This window comes from Catharus ustulatus, chromosome 22, assembly GCF_009819885.2.
Source record: "Catharus ustulatus isolate bCatUst1 chromosome 22, bCatUst1.pri.v2, whole genome shotgun sequence".
Lineage (NCBI taxonomy): Eukaryota > Metazoa > Chordata > Aves > Passeriformes > Turdidae > Catharus > Catharus ustulatus.
This window is the reverse complement of record NC_046242.1, coordinates 7,977,171-8,000,850: the sequence shown is the minus strand read 5'-3', so window position 1 is coordinate 8,000,850 and position 23,680 is coordinate 7,977,171. Positions and strand designations below refer to the sequence as shown.

The 23,680-nt window shown below is 54.2% G+C and overlaps 1 protein-coding gene across 1 annotated transcript in view; it reads left to right on the top strand.

The window, feature by feature from the left end:
* The first annotated feature begins 4,898 nt into the window (after positions 1-4,898).
* Positions 4,899-23,680, top strand: part of STX1A (syntaxin 1A) — a 66,512-nt gene continuing 47,730 nt past the window's right edge. Inside the window, exons 1-3 of the mRNA XM_033078081.1 lie at positions 4,899-5,001; positions 19,228-19,305; positions 20,441-20,540. Coding sequence (XP_032933972.1) covers positions 4,972-5,001; positions 19,228-19,305; positions 20,441-20,540 — 208 coding nt within the window. The 5' untranslated portion in view covers positions 4,899-4,971. The remainder of the gene's footprint in view (positions 5,002-19,227; positions 19,306-20,440; positions 20,541-23,680) is intronic.

Here is a 23,680-nt window from a genome sequence, read left to right as displayed (position 1 = left end):
GGGAGGAGTATTTTATTTCCACCACAGGGCTTAAGTGGTCGTTATTAAATCTCTACTAGAGGTTGATTGTTGGGTCAATATGTTTTAATTTTAGCCACGGGATTGGAGGAGGGCTCCCAGCAGCAAGGGGCAGTTCTGGGCTGCTTTGCCTCTCACTCCCTGCTGCTGTTTTATTAATGCTCACTGTTCTCCCGAGGTGCAGCCCACGTTCTCTGCAGTTAATGCCAATATTTCAATGCACAGCAGAGTAAAGCTGACCTGAGCAAAATCCCACTTCATTGGATCAGTCAGGAAATAAGTGTCCTTGTGCCCTGCTCCTGCACTGAAACGATTGCTTTGGTTTGATTGAATATCCCTCACTGCTTTGGATCGCGCAGGTTTTTAAGTGAGCCCTAGTGCCATGTAGGCTGGAGATGCTTCCCTTTCCCTCTTATCTGTCAGAATCATTTTCTGGAGTAACACAATAACGGAAAGGACTGACGGAATCAGACTTCTTTATAATTTATTCAGAAGTTCTTGTACTTAAAATCATCTGACTTTCACAACAGTTGGCAGGATTTCTACAATGCGTGAAACTTGGCTTGGAGGTGTGGGGTTCCACATTGTTTCAAGCTTTCCAGATCTGAGAAGGAGAGGATCAGCTTTTGGAAAGGTGGGTTTCCCATGACTTAACGTGACTTTAGAAAGCCAGAAAGGTCGGGCTGAATATCGAGGGCTAATGCACAAATTTGTCCAGGCAAGGTAACAGATGATGGATGCTTAGCTGTGAAAAGCTTGATAAATGTTTTTCAACTTATTCCTTATATAAGGACAGAGAATACAGATCACCACTATAATTTTTTTTTTTTTCCTGTAGGAAATTTTCCTGTGCAGGGCATTGGCAGTGGCAGCTTGTGCCTGAGCATGTTGTTAGGCTGCTGCTGGAGGCATGAGGAGGTGGAGAGAGCCTGGGATTTCTTTTAGGTGGTTATTGTTTGTCTGGAGAGTTCCTGTCCCACTCTGCCACTCCCTGGGAGATCTTGTTCCCTCAGCTCATGTTCTTGTGAGTGCCACGATGCTCTCATGGCTCTGGACTTGGATAGGGAATGACAGATGACATGGGCTGTAGACAGGTGAACGTCCACTTTTCCTACTCACTGCTGGAAATAATGAGTCCTTATAATGTCTGATTTTTTTCCACCACAGATGTGTTCAAAATGATGAATTGCCTCTCATTCTCCTTAGTCACCTCTCTTTTTCCTTTGTTTACCTTCTCCTGTCCCATTTTGACTTTCTTGGCCACAGCACATACGTCTTCTCAATTTTCCACCCCCAACCAACACCCTTCTGAGTGCCCTGCCTCAACTTCTCCAAGTCATGGCACAGTTCCCCTTCCTCCCAATATCATCTCCCTGTTTGCTGATATGAACTTTGCCCAGAGTGAGGAGAGGAGTCCTGTCCCTGGGAAGACCATGGGCCAGCATCTTCCCATCCTTGGACACATGGGATTGCAGTCTGTGTTAGCTGTCCAACAGCAGCTTTTAATGGCTGTTGGCATGAAGACAGGCACTTGGAGCAATGGCCACTGAATACCTGCTTCCCTTCAGTGGGGAGAGGGAACCTCCAGCTGGATCAACTTGTGACTATGGTCATATGGACCTGTCTCTCCTCTGCTCCTGTCCTCCCTGGCATCTCCCTGTGGGCATTGTGTGGGATGAGGGGTGAGTCTCCCTTGCAGGGAGGTGGTGTGGAGTGGCCCATCCAATTCATCCCTTCCTTGCCTCTGAGATGCTGTCTCTCCTATCTCACAGGACCTGGCCTGTGTTCTTGGCACAGAGAATACCTCCCTGGCTCCCTCACTGTCACTCTGGTCTGTTCCTCCATGAACAGCTTTCCAGCCTAATCTTCAACAAATAACTTCCAGCAGCTGTTGCAGGATCTGTGTCTTGTCCTCCAAAGTGAATAGTGTCCCTGAAGTGACAGCAGTGACTGAAAATGAATGAATGAGCAGCTTCAGGTGGTTTCTGATTCACAGCCAAGCTGCTGGCTCAGGGCTGCACTCTGAGTTTCCACCATGTTTGCACTGTCAGCCTCACTCTGAGCCCAGACTCACTTTTCTCTGTGTTTCTGGTGAGGATTTATTCTGCACTCCCTTGTGTGTGTCTGAACTCTTCCATTGGCAGTTGCAGTTCTGTCCTCCTGATGGAGGCAAGTCCTTGAGAATGACAGGATTGATCTTGGATCTGCTGCAGCTGCACAGAGCCATCCTCTTCAGCATCTGCTCAAAACACCTCTGTAATTCCTCATGTGTCCTCAGGTTTCTGTGCTGCATTTTGGGCTGCCTAACACCTGAAAGTCCATCCATACACCGAGTGTTGCAGGCACAGGCACTTCCAGCAAGCTGTGCCTCTGGCTCTCTGGGTTTGCAAGCCCCTGTTGCTTGTAGCACAAGGGAGGAGTGGTGTGACCCTCTCCATGAGCCCCTGAATGCCCAGGGCTCTTGGCAGACTGGTCACCCCACAGCCACATCTCAATGCTTTAGGTCAGATCCTGCTCTGTCCCTCATCTCAGCAGAGCCCTGAAGTGGGTGATGGCAGCCAGCACAAAGGGGACCTGCAGGCCTTCCTGGGGCTGGGAAGCTGTAGGGTCTGGAAATGTAAAATGCTGTTGTGTAGCAGGCAGAGAAATTTTCAAAGTGGGAATGTATGCTTCCATAGCACTCCACGGAGCTCAGAAGAGGAGAAAAATGTTTATTCATGAGCCTCTGGATGATATCTGGCTAAAAAGATCCCTCACATGGAGGTGGGGTGGTTGTTTTCAGGGTCTGGGGTGGAGGAGGGTGTGGACCTGTCCTGCTCTGGTAGCCCAGTGTTAGTTCTGAAGATCTGCCCAGTGTGCTGAGCTGTGGCAGTATGGAGAGAGCCAAGTGTGGGGCCACAGCAGTGGCACAAGGGGACAGGCAGGATGAACTGTCAGCCTTAGCTCCAGTGTGAGAAGGTGCTCCAGTCTGGCAGTAGCCAAAAGCACGGTTGGACTCATCCCCAGTCTCAGCTGAGGCAGCCAGAGCGTGGTGTCCTGGCTCTGTGACAAGGACAGAGAGCTGTGCCTAGAATCTTCATCCTTCTCACCTTCTCACCTGCCTTGTGGAAAGCTGAGCATGGAGAGCATGTGACACAAGGAGCCAGAGCATAGAAAGCACGGGACACATGGGACCATCTGGGGAACAGCCTCTTCCCTTGACAGGGTGCTGAGAGGTATTAGGGGAGATGAAACCTCATGCTGGGCACTGGAAGGCTGCTCTGACACCAGCCAAGGTCTTTCCCTTTTCCAGTACGATGGTGGCTTTGTACATCCTTCCATGAGTGAGACCATCCTGGTACTGGAGTGATTCACAGCAACAAGGTCTGTGTCCCCCTTATTGGGGTGGAATGAGCCTCTGCCCTAACGAGGGGGTACTGGAGTACCGGGGTACCGGAGTACCGGAGGTTCCGGAGTACCGGGGGTCCCAGGGGTACCGCAGTACCGGGGGTCCCAGAGTACTGGAGTACCTGGGTCCCGGGGGTACTGGAGTACCGCAGTACCGGGGGTCCCAGGGGTCCCAGGGGTACCGGGGGTCCCAGGGGTACCGGAGTACCGGGGGTACCGGAGACCGACTCCGCAGGTTCTGCGTGGGGCCGCCAGGGGGCGCCGCGCCCCAGAGCCGCGCTCGGAGCCCCGGCCGGGTTCACCTGTGGGGGGGAAAGGGAGGGGCAGTGCGGGGTTAATGGGGCTGTGTGGGGTTAGCAGGGCTGTGCGGGTTAATGGGGCTGTGTGGAATAGGCAGGGTTGTGCGGGACAGTGCGGGCCGAGTGGGGTAGAGTGGAGCTGTGCGGGGCGGGGGGCCGTGCATGGTGTGCGGGACAGTGCGGGGTGAGCGGGGCTGTACACAGGGTGAGCTGTTGGGTTTGGCCGCAGGGGAGACCCCAGCCTTTGCACAGGGATACCCCACCCTTAGCACCAGGTGTACCCAGCCTTAGCACCAGCTGTACTCCAGCACTGAGCACCTCAGGGATGCTGCACACGGGCGGGCCGCGGGAACTGCGCCCTGAGGCCCTGCGGGCTGGATCCCAGGGTCCCAGGAGCTGCAGGCCCCGGCTGTGGGGGATCCCGCTGCTTTTTATCCCTGCCAGCGGGGAGGGACAGGGGTGTCCCCCCGACACTGCCGGTTTCCCCAAACTGGCAGCATCTGTCTGAGCCCTGCTGGCACTTTCTCCTCCCTGCGAGCCTGGTTTTGGGGTCCTCAGGGTGGATTCCCCAACACGCCCTGCTTGTCCCCAGGCGGGAGGGCAGAGCCAGCCCGTCGTGTTGGTGTCCTCAAACCTTGCTGTGTCCTGGACCCCCAGCACCGCTGCCAGCGCCCCAGGGACACCCAGGGGTGACGCTGCTCTTGGGGCTGCCCTGCTGTGCATCCCTCCACACCCTTACGAGCACCGTGACGCGGTGTCCCACAGGTAAGGCCTCCCCAGGTGTGATCCTTCCCGATGTTATTCCCAGATGTCACTTCCTCCTGTGGCCTCCCTAAGTGCCACCCCGCTCCAACGCGATGTCCCCACGTGTGAGATCCCCTGGGTGTGACCCGCAGCTGTGACCTTCTCGCGTGGACCCCTCCCGCTGAGCCCCTTCCCCGAGATGTGACGCCCCCACGTGTGTTCCCTGGGTGTGACCCGCAGCCGTGACACCTCACTTGCCCCCCGGCGCGACCCTCCCGGTGACATCCCCTTGTGGCTGTGACCTTCCCAGCCGTGCGCGCCCCCTGCCCCGCTCCGATGTGCGCCCCCTGTGCCGCGCCCCCGCGGCCTGACTCGGCGGTGAGCGTGTCCCCCTGCCGCTGCCCCCATCATGGTAGGGTCCCCCCGGTGTCCCCCCGCCCCTCTCGCGCCGCTCCGCGCATGCTCCGCGCCCGCCCCTCCCCGCGCTCTGCCCGTTCCCAGCGGCGGCGGCAGCGGGGCAAGGATGAAGGACCGGACCGGGGAGCTGCGCGCTGTGAGTGCGGGGCGCAGCCGGGGGTGCGGGCCATGCGGGCAGCCCTCTGCCCCCATCGGGGACCGCCCGAAGCCGTCTCGGCCCCCCTCCCTGGGCAGGGGCCGCCCTGCCCTGAGTGGGGCTGCGGCGAGGGGGCTGGGCGGGGGCTGGGAGCAGGGGATGAGCCCCCCGGACATCGTCGGGATTTCGGGCTGGGAGCGGGGTTCCCCTGGGCTGCGCTGTCCGCACCGCCGCGGAGCGCTCCGGTTGTTCCCGGCGCCGGGCGGTGCGAGCGGCGATCTGCGCGGTACCGGGGGCCGCATCGCCGCTGGGAGCCCGGATACAGACGTGCATTCGTACCGGTGTGTTGTACCGGGGCGGGCGGGGGCTGCCCGCGGGCGGCGGGGCCGTGCCGTGCTCAGCCCGGACCGTGCCGCGCCCGCCCCGCTCCGCTCCCGTTTTGCGTGTTCATCCTCCGGCGCAGCCGCTGCGGCGGGGCCGAGCAGCGCCTGCGGCCGCGGCACGGCGGGCACTCGGTGCCGTGCGTGACCCGTGTGGTGCGGGAGGCGTCGGGCTTCGTGCGCGGCCGTGGCCGGGGCCGGGACCGCGGAAGCCCCGAGCCCCCCGCGGTCCCGGGGCGCGGGCGGTGGGAGGCGGCGGCGCGCACGGAGCATCGGTGGAAGGAGCCCCCGGTGCCCCCCCTGCCCTTCCCCAGCCCCTCCTGCACCCCCGGGACCGCGGTGGTGCCGCTGCCCACGCGTGGGGACGAGCTCTGGGGCCAGCGGCAGTGGCCCGAGGGGCAGAGCCCGAAATCCTGGAGTCGTGCTCCAGCCCCCGCCCCGTACCACCCCCTGGTCCTCCCTCTAGTGCTTTTTCTTATTTGGTTAGGGTTTTTTTGTGGATTTATTTTTTTTTATTTACTTCACGGTTGGCGTTGCAGAACCGTCTGGGATTGCAGGGGAGGTCTGTCCCGTGGGGAAGGGACAGAGGGGCAGTGGGGACCACTGTGGGTGTCCAGTCTGGTCGAACATCAGAGCTCCCACCAGGATCACTTGGCTGGGAGTTTGGTTTGGGCTGAAAAACACCAGGAGGATGGAGCTGGGGTGATGCCAGCAAGGGGCTGAGGGGGTGGCTGTCAGGGATGATGGGGTGGCTCTTGGGGTGATTGGGCAGCTCTGAATGCCCAGGGCTGGCTGTAGATGCCCAGGAGTGGCTGTGGATTCTGGGGGAGGAAGAGGCTCCCCCAAGAGCTGCCTCCCCACTCTGCCTGGAAAGCACCCAAACATGGGGCTCTGTCTCCGCCACCAGCACAGGCTGTGAAATGGGATTGGAAAACAGGCTTTTTAATAATAATAGTAAAAAGAAGCCTCATGAATGTCCTTTTGGCAGCCGGTGCTGGCTGAGAAGTGATGCCATGGAGTATTTTAAAATTTCTCTGTTCCTTTAAATACGCCTTAAGAAAAATAAAATGTGTTTTCGCCTCACTCCTGCTGCTGCTCCTTATTCATCAGCCTCATGCTGAGGGTGCAGCATTCTTCCCGGGGACTCCTGGGGATGGAGGAATGCTTTTGAGCATGCAGCTGCCCCGTATGTGAGTGGGTCCTGGCAGGACTGCAGTGAGTGAGGCAGCATGGATTTACACCCTTGGTGGTGGCAGACACCAGGGAGGAGCGAGATGCTGCAGTGGACACAGAGTCAGGAGCGTTTGAACTTGTTTCCTCTCTGCTGCCTCATTAATAGCCTGGCTCGGTTCTTCCCATGTTAATACACTGTTTAAATTCTGCCAGGGATGATAAAAAAGAAGGATTAATAAAAAAAGAGCTGGCATTGTTGGAGCAGAGGAGGGGAGGCAGGGCGGTCACTGCTGTACAGAACAGAAGCTCCATGTCTTAATGGGATTTTTTAAATGGTACTTGAAATTCAAAATGCTAATCCCAGCTCTTTTCTGAACCTCAGCTCTGGTTTGGATCAGACCTGCTGGAGCTTATTCAGTGCCCTTGTGGGAGTAGTGTCCCCAGGTCTGCTCTGAACCAGGGACAAGAAATTTAACTTGCAGATGAAACATGTCCTCTAGTTGTGGAGGAGAGCAGCTGAGGATGGGCCGTGCAGGATGCCTTGGATGAGGCTGAGCAGAGCTTTGTTTACAGCTGCTTCTGTGCAGGTGTCACAGCTGTGTCTGTGAGTGGTCTTTCCTGCCCATCTGGAGTGGATCTGGAGGTGGTCCTGTTCCCCAGCACCCCCAAAAGCAACCCTGGTGAGATGGTGTGTACGTGCAGGATTGTGAGAGTCTGTGCTATGGTGATCCATCCTGCCATAGAGCTGACAGCTCAGTTTAAGACATTGGGATTTCCAGGATGTCACACAGGTCCAAATGGTAAAATAATTATGCATGATGCTTTGAGAGTGGGAGGAAGTGAGGGAGATGCGCCAGTGTTATAGGATCACAGAGTGCTTTAGGTTGGAAGGAACCATCCAGTTCCGACCCCCCAGCCATTGGCAGGGCCCATTTTTGGTGGTGTGCTTTCCCGTGGCCATTGTTCATCTCCAGCAGCTGTTTTTGTGTGCATTTCTCCAGTGATGTTTGTGTGTTTGTGCCGTGCCACTGCCCTCCCAGCTGGCTGAATCCCCACTCCTGACAGCCAAGTCCCTGCTCCCAGCGCTGCCTCCTGCCAGTGGGAGTTGTGGGAGATGGGTGTTAAAAATAAAAGGAGAGAGGAAGCAAGGTGGGCTCTGTGTCCGGCTCTGTGGATCCACCCCCACCCCTCCTGTGGCAGTGAAATCTGCAGCAGTGCCCCAGGACTCGCAGCATGACCTCACTCCATCCCTTCCTCTTAATTCCAAACTGTTCCTACTCAGGCTTTCTCTCCTGGGGGCACAAATGTGAAGTCGACCACAGTTGCTCTTTGCAGAGGTCGGGTCTGGTGTGTCTCCATCTTTTCCAGCACCCCCCGGCTGCAGAAGTCCCTGCAGACCTTGGAGATGAATATATGTACTCGTTTAGATGCCATCTTTCTTTCCTTTTTTAACCCTCTTCGTAGCCATAAGTGCTTTTGAGCTCTCCTGTTCAGCCAGAAGGGTCATGTAAATAATTCAGCTGTCCTGTGTCCCTGCCAGTCGGGAGTGGGGCTGTCACATGGTGGGTGACAGCCTGTGGCTGTACCGTGTCTGCAGCCTGCTCTGCCTGAGCTTGATGGGGTTTAGCATTACTGAAATGCTCATTTTTTGGGTGTGGGGGGGAGCAGAGCTGATGTGGCAGGTCAGACATCATGGCTGCTCTTCAGAGCATTGCTGGTCCCACAAGCACTGGGCAGGGGAACTTTGCCTGCTCCCTCGGGGTCCTGCAGCAGGAGGGGTGAGATGCCAGTGAATCTTCACTCCTGGGGTCTGCTGGGCTGGGCAGCTGGACAAGGAACAAGGTGACAGGAGTGATGTGGATGAGCCCCACATGCTCCTGTTGAGATGTTTGTTCTCCCCAGCAGTTGAGTGGTCCTGGGTGTCCCTGTGCCACAGGGATGCTGTTCACAGCAGTGAGTGCACACCGTGGTAGGGCAAACCAAAAACTGGGAAAACCTTTTTCTATGCTTTGAACATGGCTGCAGGCAAAGCCCAGACTCTAGGTCAACTCTGGGTGGTGTGTCATGTCCCCAGCCTGGGAGGGGCCTGGTGGGGTGATGGACGGGGTTTGAGGGGCAGACAGACCTCAGGGGGTCTGACCCCCAGGGTCCGTCGGTGTGTGTTGGGGACCTTCAGGTCTGGTGTGTGGGGGTTTGGTGTTCCCACTGAAGTCGACTTGAATACAGCAATGCTCTGACCCACTGGGACCTGGTGTCAATCTGTGGGCACCAGAGATGATAAGAGTGCTAGTAAGTGCAGCCAGATCTGTCAGCTGTGCGTTGGATGTCTGAGAGGATGGAGCCAAAAGGGTTCAGTCCCATCCGTGTTGTTTTAATCGAAGTGTCTTTGTGTGTGAGCTGCTCGGAAGCTGTACAAATGTTTGTTTTGCCATGTATCTCCCCGTTAACAAGATTTCTCAGGAAATATGCAAAATTATCACTACAGGCAGAACATGTACAGTAAGGCTCATTAAGCTAAGTACTGTGATAAATTGCTTCTTCCAGAAAATTATGTATATTAGCAAAAAGGAGGAAAGTGAGCCCGGGTGGAAGACCAGGAAGACAGAGTGTGTGGTATTGTTCTGGCTCCAGGTGACCTGAGCACACCTGCCTCAGGGGAGTGTCCTTGTGCCAGGGTGTCTGCAGGATGATCGTGGAGGAGATGCCTGGGGAGGGGAGGGCAAGCAGAGGACAGCATGGGAAATGGAGATGGAGTGATGCTGTGTCAGGACCAAACCAGGCACAAAGCCAAAGAAGCTGTCTTTGCTTTGGAAGAATATGAAACAAGGCAACTGTGAAGGCGCAAGGAGTAGAAAGTTTTGCTGAACTGGAAGAAGGGGAGAGGCCAGGGGCGATGTCTCACAGGCTGCTTGCACCTCTGCCTGGGTCCCTGCCTACAGTGCCAGAACCAGGGCTGGTGTTGGAAATGTGGGCATTGCTTTTGCCCCCCAAATCAGGGAGCAGACTTACGGCTGTGAGCAGGGGACTGGCTGTAGCATGTGGTGTGTCATGGGCTCATACAGTGGTTTGGGTTGAAAAGGACCTTCAAAGGCCACATGGTTCCAGCACCCCAGCCATGGGCAGGAACACCTTTGGCTAGACCAGATTGCTCTGAGCCCTCTCTGGCCAGGCCTTGAACACTTCCAGGAATGCGGCTGACGCAGCTGACAGACTTTTGTGTGCTCAGGTCCCACATGAGAGATGTTCTGAAACATTTTTCAGCCTTTTTCAGTGAGACTCTGAGCATTTTCCATAGTGATGGAGCTACTCTCCCCTGGCAGGAGGGTCTCTTCCTCCATTTCCACCTTTTGCAGGAGTGGTGGAAGTCATGAGTGGAGCCCAGGACATATGCTGGCCAAAAGCTCTCCTTGGGGACATCCAGAGGAGAGTAGGAAGTCCTTCTGCTCCAGCAGCTGTGAAAAGCTCGGGTTCAAGAAAAGTTTCCCCTCAATTGGCAAGGAACCTTCAAGAGAACCATATCATCCAACCCTATTGCCATGGGTTGGGACATCTTCCACTAGACCAGCTCCTGACTGGTTGTGGAAGTCCAAATCTCCTGCCCAAATTGTGTTCATTTGCTCCTAGGCTAGCATATTCCTTCTACAGGAGAAGGTTCCTCCTCCTCAGGCATCCACAGGCACCTCAGGATACACTCCAGGGCAGGGGACAGACCTGGCTGTGCAGCATCAAAATCTGCTGCTGGCTGGGACTGAACTTCCTGTTAACAGTGCACTTTTCCAGATTCTAGTGCATATTGCAGACACAGGTTTCTTTTCATGGGAAATAATTAAAATGAAGTTTTCTGCTCACTGTCCGGTGAGTTTTCAGGAGAGCACTCCCACTGTGACCACTTCCATGCTGCTGTACTGCAGATGTGTGCTGCATGTTTTCCAGTATGAGCTCTGCCTTTTTCTCTGCCATTGCTGGTCTTGCATCAGGTTCTGTCAGGCTTTGGGTTTGTGTGTGAAATGACTGTGTGTATCAGTTTCCAGAGGACCTTTGCCTTTGTGAGAATCAGTGTCTCACCTGGATGGTGCTGAGGTTCTTTTACAGGGTCCACACAAGAGCACCAGAGAAATGTCATTGAGCTTTCATGATCGTGTAAGCAGCCTGTTTTGGTGGAAGGTGTCCCTGCCCATGGCAGGGGTTTGGACTGGAGTACCCTTGAAGGTCTGTTCCAAATCAGTATATTCCATGAGTTTATAGGTGGGGTAATGGGATTTGAAGGATAAACATTTTGCAGATTGTGTTGATCCCACAGCCATGAGAGTTGTGGTGCTGCCTTTGTCACCTTCTCTGCCTGAAGCTTTCCTTCCTTTCTCTGACAGTTTCCACTGCAGTGTCACTAGTGGGCATCACCAGGGCTTGGTGACGTTGGCAGACACCAAAGCACGGTGATGATCTCAGCAGACACATCTCTGAGTGCTGACCCTGATGAATGGAGTGGAGATAAGAGATGAGTGCTGTGCCTGCTGTGCCTTCTACGGCCCATGGGAAGCTCTGCTCTGCACAGGAGCTGTAACAATGATGATGCCACTTAGAGGATGTTAAAAAATTAATTTCAGATTATTTAAGTCTGTTTTTAACCAAATTATTCTTCAGCCATGACTATAAATTTATGATGTACTGGCTGTAAAGTATGAGTGCTTTTCCAGTAGGTGATAGTGCTGTCCATGCTTCAGAGCTGCAGGAAGAGGTCAGTGAGTTCAGCTCATTGCCCTCTCCAGGACTGGTGGCAACTCTGTCACCTCTGACACTTGTTCTTAGAGTTAAGGAGAATTTTACCTGTTTTCTTTTAAAACTGAGCTTAAGAGTGATCATGGTTCTCATGAAAGGCTTGGGCTGGGAATTATTTTCAAGAAGTGCAAGTCAGCACCTAAGGACAGAACTCTTGGAAATCATGTGTTCCCTTGCACTGCTAGTGTTGGGAATTGGAAATACCACCTGACTCATGCAGATGTTGCTGAATGCTGATGTCAACTTTTATTCATAAAGAAAGCTGTTAATGGGAAGGTGTGGGCTAGTTTTGGTGAATATTAGAATTACTTAGGTTTGAAAACCCCTCTAAGATCCAGCTGTTTCCACAGCACTGCCAAGGCCACATTAACCCAAGTACCACAACTACACATCTGTTAAATCTGTTCAGGAATGGTGACTCCACCACTGCCCTGCACAGCCTGTGCCCTGGCAGCTGGGCTGGACAGCCCTTTCTGTGAAGAATTTTTCCCCAGTATCCAACTAAACTTGCCCTGGCACAACTTGATGCTGTTTTCTCTTGTCCTGTCCCTTGTTCTATGGGAGCAGAGCGTGACCCCAGCTGGCTCCACCCTCCTGTCAGGGCACTGTAGAGAGTGAGGTCCTCCCTGAGCCTCCTTTTCTCCAGGCTGAGCCCCCCGAGCTCCCTCAGCTGCTCCTGGTGCTCCAGACCCTTCCCCAGCTCCGTTCCTTTCCCTGGACATGCTCCAGCATCTCCATGACCTTCTTGTTATGAGGGGCCCAGAACTGGCCCCAAGGTTTGTGGTGCCTCAGCAGTGTCCAGCACAGGGGGACAGTCACTGCCCTGGTCCTGCTGGACACATTATTTCTGATACAAACCAAGTGCCACTGGCCTCTTGCCCAACTGGGCTTATGTTCAGCTACTGCTGGCCAGCACCCCAAGGCCTTTCCCAGCTTTTCAGCAACTCTGTCCCCAGCCTGGAGCATTTTGTGGGGTTGTTGGTACTATAGTGCAGGACCTGGCACTTGGTCTCATTGAATGTCATAGAATTGGCCTTTGCCCATTAATTCAGCCTGTCCAGATCCCTCTGCAGATCCCTCCTGCCCTCCAGCAGGTCAACATCTCACCCAACTTGGTGTATTCTGCTGGGGGTGCCCTCCATCCCCTTGTCCACATCACTGATAAACAGGAGTGGCCCCAACACTGATCCCTGGAGAACACCACTGGTGACAGGCTGCCAGTTGGATTTAATCCTGGCATAGGCACAGCTGAGTTTGGAGCCAGTTGATCATGGTGTACAGCTGTACTGTATGGCCTGCAAAAAGGGCTGAGGCTGAGACCATGGGTAGTTTAACATGGTCCTGGGTGGCTCAGCTCTTCAGGGCTGTCTGCTGAGAGCACACCCTCTGGCTGTCCTTATCCTCAGCCTTGACACCACCTCCCTGGAAACCTTCAGGAGCAGGACTTCAGCCCTGCTTGGAGGGGTTTTTTTTTTGGCTGCTGCAGATGCCTAAGGCAAACCCTGAAGTGTGGAGAGGTCAGGGCAGCCCCAGGGTGAGGGGCTTGTTTGGTGGGTGGGAGATCCATGAGAACTTTGTCCAGGTGAGCCTGTGCTGAGTTGCCCTTGTGGTGCCGAGCGTCACAGAGCCAGACTGGGATGTTTGCAGAGGTCTGTATGCTCTCCTACGTGTCCTTTAGGCTCTGTTTCTAGATATCTGGGTGTCTGTACGCTCTCCTACGTGTCCTTTAGGCTCTGTTTCCAGATATCTGGGTGTCTGTACGCTCTCCTACGTGTCCTTTAGGCTCTGTTTCCAGATATCTGGGTGTCTGTACGCTCTCCTACGTGTCCTTTAGGCTCTGTGAGATGGCTGAGATGTCAGTGCCGCTTGCTGCTGAGTTATTCTGACCTTGTCCTTCCTTGCACAGCTGCATGCTGGAATGAGCTGCCCTGGGAGCTCTCAGTGTCAGCAGCAGTGCCTTGGGCCTGTGGGGGGTTGGACATGGGTAACAAGCTGCTGTGGGGTCTTGGACCCCCGTGTGCCACTCTGTGTGGGGACATGATCCCAGACATGACCCTCAGCTGCTCAGAGGCGTCCCCAGGAGCAGCCTGTGCATCCTGCTGTGTTCTGGTCTGGGAACAGAAAGGACATCGTTTTACAAAGCAAGTCAAGCCCAGATGGCTGGAATCTCTTCAGCTGGGCAGAGCAGCACGGAGGTGTTGGTAAATAAAAACAAACAGATGCAGCCTGGGAGTGAAGCTGTCGAGCAGCCTCCTGCATCCCAGGGATGAACCTTTCTCTGCTTAACTGAGTGGTCCCTAAAAGGGGGATGGCAACTGCTGTGGCTTTTTCTTGTGCTTTTATGAGGCTTGTCTTTCCTCTGGTAGGGTGGGAGGCAGCATGGCCTGGGCCCACAGCCCTGTGGGGTGCTGGAGGCAGGCAAGGGCCCACTGCCTGTTTGCACACAGATGTTTCCCAGGAAAATGTGCCAGCAGGGTTTGGTATAGGGATGTGTCTGGGTTCAGATGTGCCCAGCAGTGACTGAGCCCATTGTTCCTCTGCCCTGCCTCTGCTGCCTGCAGAGCTCCCTGGATGCATCTGGACATGGTCAAATCCATCTGCAGCCCTGACAGGAGAGGACAGGAACCTGGGACTGCATGTGGCCTCTTGTGAGGTGATAGAGACCTGGTTATATCCTGCACAGCCCACCCTGCCAGCCTTGCTGTTTGGAGGAGAGCAAGCATCAAATCTTTTCAGGTGTTCTGTGCTCCTTTGCATCTCTCAGAAAGTACTTAGAGAGGGAATGGGGTGGGATGGAACCACGGGAATGTGATTTCCTCAATAATAAATTTATTAGCATGTGCTGGTTACAAAACCTACAGAGCCAGGATGCTCCAGGGCTCTGGATGTCTTCCCATCTGCTACTCCTTTTTGTCAGGGATGGTATCACAGTTTGCCTCTGCCTCCACTTGGGATTTTGGCCCTTGTGGAGGGCACTGTGAGGCTCTGAAAGCTGCTGGAGGAGCTGACTGACCTGCCCTCCCCATCTAGCTCCTGCTGCTCAGCGGCACTGAAGAGGCAGCAGCTCCCAGAGCCATCCCAGCTGCTGGGGCAGTGCCCATGTGGTGCCACTGGTTAGCCTCTGGTGCACTGGGGAAATAAAAACCTTGCAAAAGAAGGGTTATCCTCACCTACCCTGTGTAGGGGACAAACCTGGAAACCCTGGGTCCTTGGTGCTGGCTGACAGTGCCTGAGGCATAAGTAGAGGGGCACTGGGAGGATGGTGTGCCTGACATTGTGAGTTCTCTGGCTGGGGAATTGTTTGTTCCTTGTGCTGAGCAGCACCTGCAGGTAGTTTTGAGAGACAGGAGCTTTCCACGTGACTTTGGAAACCTGGGATGCTCACAGCTGGGGTGTGTGAAGCCAAAATGCTGGGATGCTGTGTGATGCTTTATGTTTCCTTTGGAAAGTTTTGGTCTTGTTCTGACTTTTGCGCTAAAATTAATCATGGGGGGACACCTCAAGCTTGGGATAGAGCAGTGAGGGCCAGAGAGGAGGGAGATGCTGGGAGCAGTTGATCCATCAGTGCCCTGCATCCTGTGAGCTGTTCTCCTCGTGGCATCTCCTCCGACTCCAGTCCAAGTCACCCATTAGGGACATGGCTGCTGCTTGCTGGCTCAGGGGCTGGGGGTGTGGGGTGGGATGATGTGCCTGACACAGGGGGTGGGAGGCAGTGTGGCACCGAGGGAGTTTCCAGTGACGTGGGTTGGACAGATGGTGCCCTTCTCCAGCCCGGAGTGACAAGTGACATGTGCCCTCCTGACCAGCAGGCTCCATCTGTGTAATTTCCTCTTCATGGGGCTTCTGGCTGGGCTCTGTGCCGCTCCCCCTGTCCAGTGCCTGCCCTAAATAACATCTCTCTGCCTGTCCATCAGTCTCTGTGCTCCCTGGACTGATCTGCCCTCAGCCATGAGTACCTCTGACAGGGCTGTGTGTGGCTTTGGCAGAAACCCCTTCCATGGGTGGTGGGTCCTTTCCTTCAGGATTTCTGTGTGTGACAGCAGAGATAGGACTGGGCATCCTTTGGGCAATGAGCCAGGCCTGTTTCAGATGTGGAAGGGGCAAGTAAGAAGTGACAAGGAGAAGAGCATCTTGGCAAGTACCCTGCTCTCCTGCTGCTCTTCCTCTGCTGCCAGTCCCTGGCCTTCCTGGTTTCCATACAAACCTGCATTTAAAATTAACAGTGGAAATACTCTGTTCACAGGCTACAAAAAGGGGCTCAGAATTCTGACAAATTGAGATCCTGCCAGAATGATGGCAAAAAAAGCTGGCTAGGCTTGTGGGGAAGTTGTGTTGAAGGTGTGTTTTTCTGTACAGGGCTGCAGGGGCTGACTGGATCCAGTTGCACCCCCTACCATGGGCAGGGACACCTTCCACTAGACCAGGTTGCTCCAAGCCCCATCCAGGCTAGCCTTGGGCACTTCCAAAGGTGGGGCAGCCACAGCTTCTCTGGGCATCCCACCCTCATGGACCGACATTTCTTCCCCATGTCCAACCTGATTCCACCCTGCTCAGTTCCACACCATTTGCTGTGCTGGGGCCCCAGAGCTGGAGTCAGCCCCAGGCTGTCTCAGGAGAGTGCAGCAGAGGGGGGACATCTGCCCACACTGCTGAGGATGAGCCCAGGAGACATTTGGCTTTCTGTGCTACCAGTGCTCATGGCTAGGTCAAGTCCCATTTGTCACCCACCAAAATCCCCTGATCCATCCTCATACAGTGCTCTCAATGCCCTTTCCTTTGACTCCTTCCTGTAGATCCATCCTGCTGGGTGCATGGTGAGGTGTAGAAGCTGCAGGCAGGACACACATGTGTACAGCCCCTCCATCTGTGGGGGCTGCTGTGGCTGTCCTTGTCCCTGACATGGAGAGGCTTAGCAGGGTTGGGGAAGAAAGATCCCCTGACCTGGAACATGCTTCCAGGGTGGTGCTTGCATTGGCAGGTGCATCTTCCATCACTCACAACGTGTGTGCCCGGGATCTGTTGGCATTATCTGAGCTCCTGGGGGGTGTAGGTGGGGCTCTGTGTTGTAATTGCCCATTCAGTGGGCTCTCAGTACCACCCACTGAAGCGTGTGATGCTTAAAAGCTGCTGATGCTTAAAATCAAGCACAGCACAAACCTAGCAGGCATGTGTGATGTGTAAAGTGGAATGTGAGCATGGATGGTACTTGTATCTCTGTAGCAAAGATCTGTCCATGCATTCCTAGCTTTAGGACATGGTTCTGTGTGACCTCCTCAATGGTGAGCCCTCCTCCCATGTGCTGTGGATGCTCTGGGAGCAATGGAGCACGTATGGACATTGCTCTGGAACCAGTTATTGACCCCAAGTGGACCTGAGCTTTCAGCCAGGCTTGCTGCTGGCCAAAGGAATGGCGCAGTCAGCACTGGAGTTGGGACTGGAGGGTGGCAGCTGTCACTGTGCTCAGATGGCTTTGAGCAGGGCTGGGGCAGTGATGACAGGGGGCAGGAGGAGGGACTGGGCTGTTGGGTGGCACTGGTGCAGGAAAGATTTAAAAGAGCCTGCAGCCAAATCCTGCCCTTGGCTCCAGGGAGGGGTGGGAAGTGTTGGATGTGGTCATGTATCGAGCTCTGCCCAAAGCCTGAGCAGTGCTCTGGCTCTCAGTGCCAGACTGTGACTGCTGAAGGAATGGGAGAGGTGGTGTGGACCTGGTGTGGGCAAACTGCAGAATTTTGGAAGCAAAAAGCTGGCCCTGCCTGATGCAGAAAGCACATATGCAGCAGTGAGGACAGGACAGTGACCATCCCCTGGGCTGGGCACTGCTGAGGCACCTCCAGTCATGGGGTCAGTTTTGGGAAGACAAAGGAAGACACTGAGGGGCTGGACCATATCCAGAGAAGGGAAGAGAGCAAGGGAAGTGTCTGGAGGACCAGGAATGGCTGAGGGAACTGGGGTGGCTCAGCCTGGACAAAAGGAGGCTCAGAAGGAGCCTTCTTAACTCTCTACAGCTCCCTGACAGGAGGGTGGAGCCAGGTGAGGGTCAGGCTCTGCTCCCAGGTTATCAAGGGACAGAACAAGTGGAAGTGGCCTCAGGTTGCTCCAGGGAAGGTTTAGGTTGGATATTAGGCAAAATGTCTTCACAGAAGGGGTTGTCAACCCCAGCAACAGGCTGTGCAGGCAGTGGTGGAGTCATCATCACTGGAGGGATCTAAAGGTACCACCCCATCCCCAGGCTCTCAGCTTTGGCCATTCCCTGCCTCTCTGTGCCAGCAGCTCCTGGCCTCAGTGGCTGTGCCACAAATGGGCACAATCTCAGACTTCAGAGCACAATTTTCTGTGCCCATAGAATGGTGGGTAAGAGCAGCACCATGCTTGCTTTTCCTTGTCAAGATGGGATTTTCACCAGAATTGTGGGAGCTCTCTGATCACAAGGGCTCTGGATAACCATGAATGGGATAACTTTGCATGAGTGAGTTCCCCAGGCAAAAAGTGCCACAGGTGGTGGCAAGGCTGAAGGCTGAGGATTCTGGATGATACAGCCCAAATCAGTCACTGTAGGGTGGAAAGACAATTTTAGGGGGTAGGATAGATATTTCTTCTGGCTTATTTCAGTGTGAGGGGGGTCTCTCTGGGGACTGTAGTGGCTGCCTCTCTGCAGAGTGCAGAGGGGCCATGGGTGATGTGTAACTCTGCAAAAACTGCAGTCATCATGAGATGAGCAGGGGCAGTCCTGTCTTAAATCTCCATTCCACTGGCTTCTTCACTCTTGTAAAGATGGAGTAAGAAGAAACTTTTCCAACCTGTTAATTTTCCATTTCCCTCCGTCATGTAACTGCTTTGGATAATAATATTTTAAATGTCTCCTTATGTGGAGGACTGTAATTTTTCCTTCCCTTGAGAGCTTTCATCCCCCGCCTTGCTGGGACAGGAGGTGTTTTCATCTCTGGTGACAATGACACACATGCTTCTGCAGACAAGGACAACCCCTCATTTGCCTGCTGTGACTTTACTAGTTCTGTTGTATTATCTGGTTGCTCCCACCTTTCCTGCACTCTGCAGTTCTCCTTTTACTTCCCCATCACGGCATCCCTTGTGTTTCCCATGGCAGTTTCCTTCGTGCTTTCCCATGGCAGCATCCCTCGTGCTTTCCTGTGGCAGCATCCCTTGTTTTTACCATCATGGCATCTCTTACACTTTCCTACCATGGCATTCCTCATGTTTTCCCATTGTAGCTTCCCTCCTGCTTTCCTGTGGCAGCATTCCTTGTGTTTCCTGTGACAGCATCCCTCATGTTTCCCATGACAGCATCCCTCGTGTTTCCCATCACGGCATCGCCCATGCTTTCTCCCATGGCAGCATTCCTTGTGTTTCCCATGGCAGCATCCCTCGTGTTTTCCCATCACAGCATCCCTCGTGCTTTCCCATGGCAGCATCCCTTGTGCTTTCCCAGTCTCAACATCCCTTGTGTTTCCCATCATGACATCCCTCATGCTTTCCCATTGCAGCATCCTGATGTTTCCCATGGTGGAATCTGTGCTGTTTCCCATTGCTGCTCCTTGCAGTGTGCTCACACAGGGCTGAGGGTGCCCTTGGAGCTCCCACTCCATGGATGTGGGGTGTCCTTAGCTGTGTTCCATGCTCGCTGCAGAGGTTGTACCATGGGGCACTGGGTGCCAAGGTGCTTTGGCTGTCCCTCACTGCTGGATGTGTCTGTTCTCTACTCTCTCAGAGTCCTGGGGGCTTGGAGTGGCAGTGCCTGGGATGTTCCACACTCTGCCCCAGCTCCTTGGAGCACATGAGCACTGGAGAAGGGGGAAGACGCCTCAGAGGAGCTCCTGAAATAGAGCTGTGAACTCTGCAGCAAGCACTCATTGATGCCTCTCTCTCTGTGTTGTTGCAGGCAAAGGACAGTGATGATGATGATGAAGTCACCGTCAGCGTGGACCGGGATCGTTTCATGGATGAGTTCTTTGAGCAGGTGAGAGGTTTGTTCCTCCAGTGCAGCTTTGAAGCTGGTTCTGACCTTTCTGCTGGCACCAGGGTGGGTTGTGCACAGTCCAGGCTTCCTGCAGCCACTGGGGCTGGGGATGAAGGTCCTGCCCTGGCTGGTGCTGCCCAGCTGATGCTCAGGGTTATGCTGGGTGCTGAACTTCAGGAGCCTGACTTCCCTGCAGACCCAAGGCTGTGCTGCCCTATGGATGTTTTCCTGCTCCCCCTGCTCCTCCAGAACCCAGTGAGGCTGTTGCCCAGGCAATGGGAGCAGGGAAGCCTCACATGCAGCTCTCAGACCTTTCCCCAGAGCACCTCTGCAGAGCAGCAGTCTCTGCATGGGATTGATTTAATTTTGTGCCTCCCGTTCCCAAACAAGAGGTTGTCTTCTGGCATGTGGGTGGCTGTAAGATCTACTTGCGGATTTTTAGCACACCCTTAGCATGGCATGTGTGTGGGGGGGTGTTAAAATGGATCTGTGCAGGCAATGGAGTGGGAACTGGGATAAATCTGATGTGAAGGTGGAGGAAGATGAGCAAAGGAGTGGTGTGAGCCGAAGGAGAAGACTGAGTTAGAGGGTAAGCAGCCTGGCAGGCAGAGAACACAGGAAAGGTTTCCCCTCTTGGGAGATACTGTTGTCTTCCTGTAGCACAGAAGTGCAGGGAAAATGCCAGAATGGATCTTTTGGAAAATGTGGCCTCCCTGGAATGAGGGGGGGTGAGGATCAAATTGGGCATTTCTGGAGCTGTTTATGGAGCAAGGAGCCATGGGGGACTGAGCTGTTACCAACCTGGCTTGTGCAGTCTCAGCAGAGTTCTGCCAGAGGCACAGGGTCTGGGAATCAATCTGATGCTGATTTATATAAATCCCAAAAGTTTCTCAGTGTGTCACAAAGAATACAGGAAATACAGTCTGTATTACACTGCTGTGACTCAGAGCTGGCTGGTGGGATGGAGAAGGTCTGATTCCACAGTGGTGCTTTAGTTTCAAGCTGGAAAATATTTATTCAGGAGGATGTTTGCTGTGGTTCAGACATGTCGTGGTTGCTTTGGAATGGTATAATAATCCCTTCACTTTTCAGAAGTCAGTCTGTTGCAGACCACCTGTCTTGTCTCACTTCACAGGTGGAAGAAATTCGAGGCTTCATTGATAAAATTTCGGAGAATGTGGAGGAAGTGAAAAGGAAGCACAGCGCCATTCTCGCTTCACCCAACCCTGATGAAAGTGAGTGAGCTGTGAGCTCCCTGTGTCCTGTGAGCACGTGGCTTCACTGATGGGCTGGCTGAAGCCAGGCACAGCCCCCTGTGTCTGCAGGTGGCCATGGGTGGATGCTGAGGGAGGGCTTGGACTCGCCTGCTGACTGGTGGCTTTGAGACCTGGAGAGGTGGTGAGAGTCCAGTGAGGCTGCCAGAGGGGAACTTCTGAAAGGATGGGGCGGTGTGGAGGCTGGGAAGAGCAAGTAGCTGTTTTTGTGGTGGTTGGCTGTTGTGCTGTTGTCTTGCCCTGGGCTACCTGGGAAAGCCTGTGGATAAGGCAGAACAGAGCAAATGTCACCTGCTTGGGCCCAGAAGTGTTATGGCTCCTCTTTGAGCCAGAGGTGGGTAGCTGCGACCTTGCATCTCTGTCCTGGGAATGGTCTGTTGGTGGCTGGTCAAAGACTCTATCCCTATTCCAGACCTTTCTTCACCAGCCTTGTCTTGCAGAGAAGAGGTTTGCTGCCAGGAGCTGGAGTTAGGGATTTGAGCACCCAAGAGGTGGCAACATGTGGGTGTCTGGGGGATGTGGCAGAGTAAGAACTGTGAGTGCTGTGGTTCCCTGTCCCACCTGGGAGCAGAGCTCTACCAGGGGAGCCAGAGGAGCCTGCTGTGAGCATGGTGAGGTCAGCAGAGCTTTTCCAGCTTCAGTGTCTGCAAAGCCCTTATTGTGGGCTTTGGTGTTGGGTGCTGCAGGTCTGACCCTGCAGGATGGCTCCAGGCCTTTGGCAGCCCTCAGTTTGGAAAAAGTGTTGCTTCCCTGGGCTGAGCACTGCTCATGCTCCCAGAGCTTAGAGGCTGGAAAACTGAGACCAGGTCTCTCTCTGGTCATCTACCCCCTTCCCATCCACTTCTCATTTGCCCAGTGCCATTCCATGTCTACTTGTGGCATTGTGCCTAGAGGTCCCAGGAGGGTGCCCACACACACATTGCCCTATGTCAAATCAGTAGATATTGTAATTTCTTTAAAGGACTGGCCCTTCCTAAATGGTCACAGGCTCCCCTGTCCAGGCAGCTGCTCCTCAGCTAAAATTTCCTTGGCCAAGCCTGGAAGCAAGGGATTTTCTCTAGGGAATTCACATGTCTCAGGCTCAATCATCCTCCAGGCTCTTGTGCTTTCACTGTGAGATGCTGCAGTGTTCCTGTTTTGGGGTGTTCAGAGAAGAGCTGCTGTGCTCCTGGCTGCTGCAGTGGCATGGGATTCACTTGGGGATGCAAAGGGCACTCATGGCCTAAAAGCATAATAATCTATTTAAGAGTCTGAGGTTTGCAGAGAACAAGATGTGGTGACATTCCCACGACTTCCAGAAGCATCCAGGGCATTGGAAGTGCTTCTAGTTTTGTTTTACATTACTTTGCCTTGGTATTGTAGAGAATTCAGTTTGTCTTACCAAGAATTGTTTGGACAGGAAGAGAGGAGCCCACACATTGATCTGAAATGAGTGATTTGTAGCATTGTGGTGTGTTCAGGAGGTATTCAGGGCTCAGTGGTGGACAGACTCAGAATCACAGAGTGCTCTGGGGTGGAAGGGACCTTCAAAGATCATCCAGTTCCCCATCCCTGCCATGGAGGGGGGACACCTTAAATCTACAGCAGTGGAGCACTTACTCCAAGCCCTATCCAGTGTGCCCTTGAACACTTCCAGGGATGGGGCAGCCACAGCTTCTCTGGGCTTTGTCAGCCCCTCACCACCCTCATAGTCTGACATTTCTTCCCCATGTCCAATCTGACCCCACTGCCCCTTGACCCAGCCCTTGGACCATTTTGGTGGCCACCTCTGGACCTGCTCTGCCTGTGGCTGGCTATGCTGGCAGCCTCATCCCCGCCCTCCTGTGTTCCTGAAGCCACAGAGAACCTGCTCATTAGTGCAAAGGCTATTTGTAACCCAGGGCTGTGAATTTATTTGGATTAATTTGGAAATTCAGAAACAAGTTCCCATGAGGCAAGGGGATGGAGCCAAGGCATACTAAAATGTAGGTTGTGAGAGGCTGATTTTGGGGTGTGCTCACTGGGGTTTGCTGTTTAACATGGCAAGGAATGACACCTGGTATGGGCATCAGGGCAGGATGTTGCTCTCTGCAGGGATTTGGGATGCTGCTCGTCCCCTCTGGAACAGCACCTTGCTTATTTCTTTGTGATCTCCAAGTACTTCAGCATCATGTGGAGCCTTCACTGCAAGATGATGGGAAATGTTCCTCCAGGAAGCAAGAGAATGTCACAGACTTATCCTTGTCTGGAGGCACATGTGCTATGCAGCTTGGTTTGGCGTGGGTGTAGCTTCTCTGTCAGAGATACAAACTCCTTAAGCACCACCAGCAAGTCACTCCTGGAGCTGGAGGACTTTGGAGTGGGGCTTTAGGCTGGGACAGAGCTGGGCTGGTAGTCTGGGAAATGTCTGGGCAGTGATTGGCATTGCTGTTGGAACACTGAGTGGAAGGATGGATGGAGAGATGTGCAGTGGCTGCTGGTGATCAGCTGCTTTCTCAGGGTCAGTATTAAGAGAAAGGGACTCCATGGGCACAATCACACTGGAATCTCCTCTTTAAGTGGCTGTGCTTAGGCAGATGCAAGCCCTTGGTGTTCTTTTCTTTGCAGGAGGAAGGGAGGTCCAGTGTCTGTGTGAGACCTGGATTTACCCACCTGCCTGGCGTGTGGAGGGGCAGGATCCATGTCTCATGGAAGGGCTCATACCTCCCTTCCTGCTGATCCCTCTTCTGGCTGCACAGACTGTTTTTGGATCTGGCTTGCCACTACTGCCTGGGCTTATTTTGGAGCCCAGTGGGTGGGCAGCTGGCTGGCTTTGCCACTGAGCCGGTGAGGTGAGAACCTGCAGCCCTGGCAGGTTTGGGTCTGGCTGCAGGGGCACTGGGAAGGTCTCCCCACCCAGCTGGGCATGGTGGGACTGGGGTGGGCTTTGAACAGCTGAGGGGCTGTGTTCCTCCTTGGGTTGGGGCCATTGCTGTGCTGCCCCAGATTTGAGTCACAGCTCCTGGTAAACCCATTCCTAAAATCCTTCCCAGTCAGTGCTGTGACTGTTGTTGCTCCTGGCGCTGGAATCAGCTGCTCCTCCTTGGTCCTTGGTTCAGGCCACATCCCAGAGGAGGTGGCTT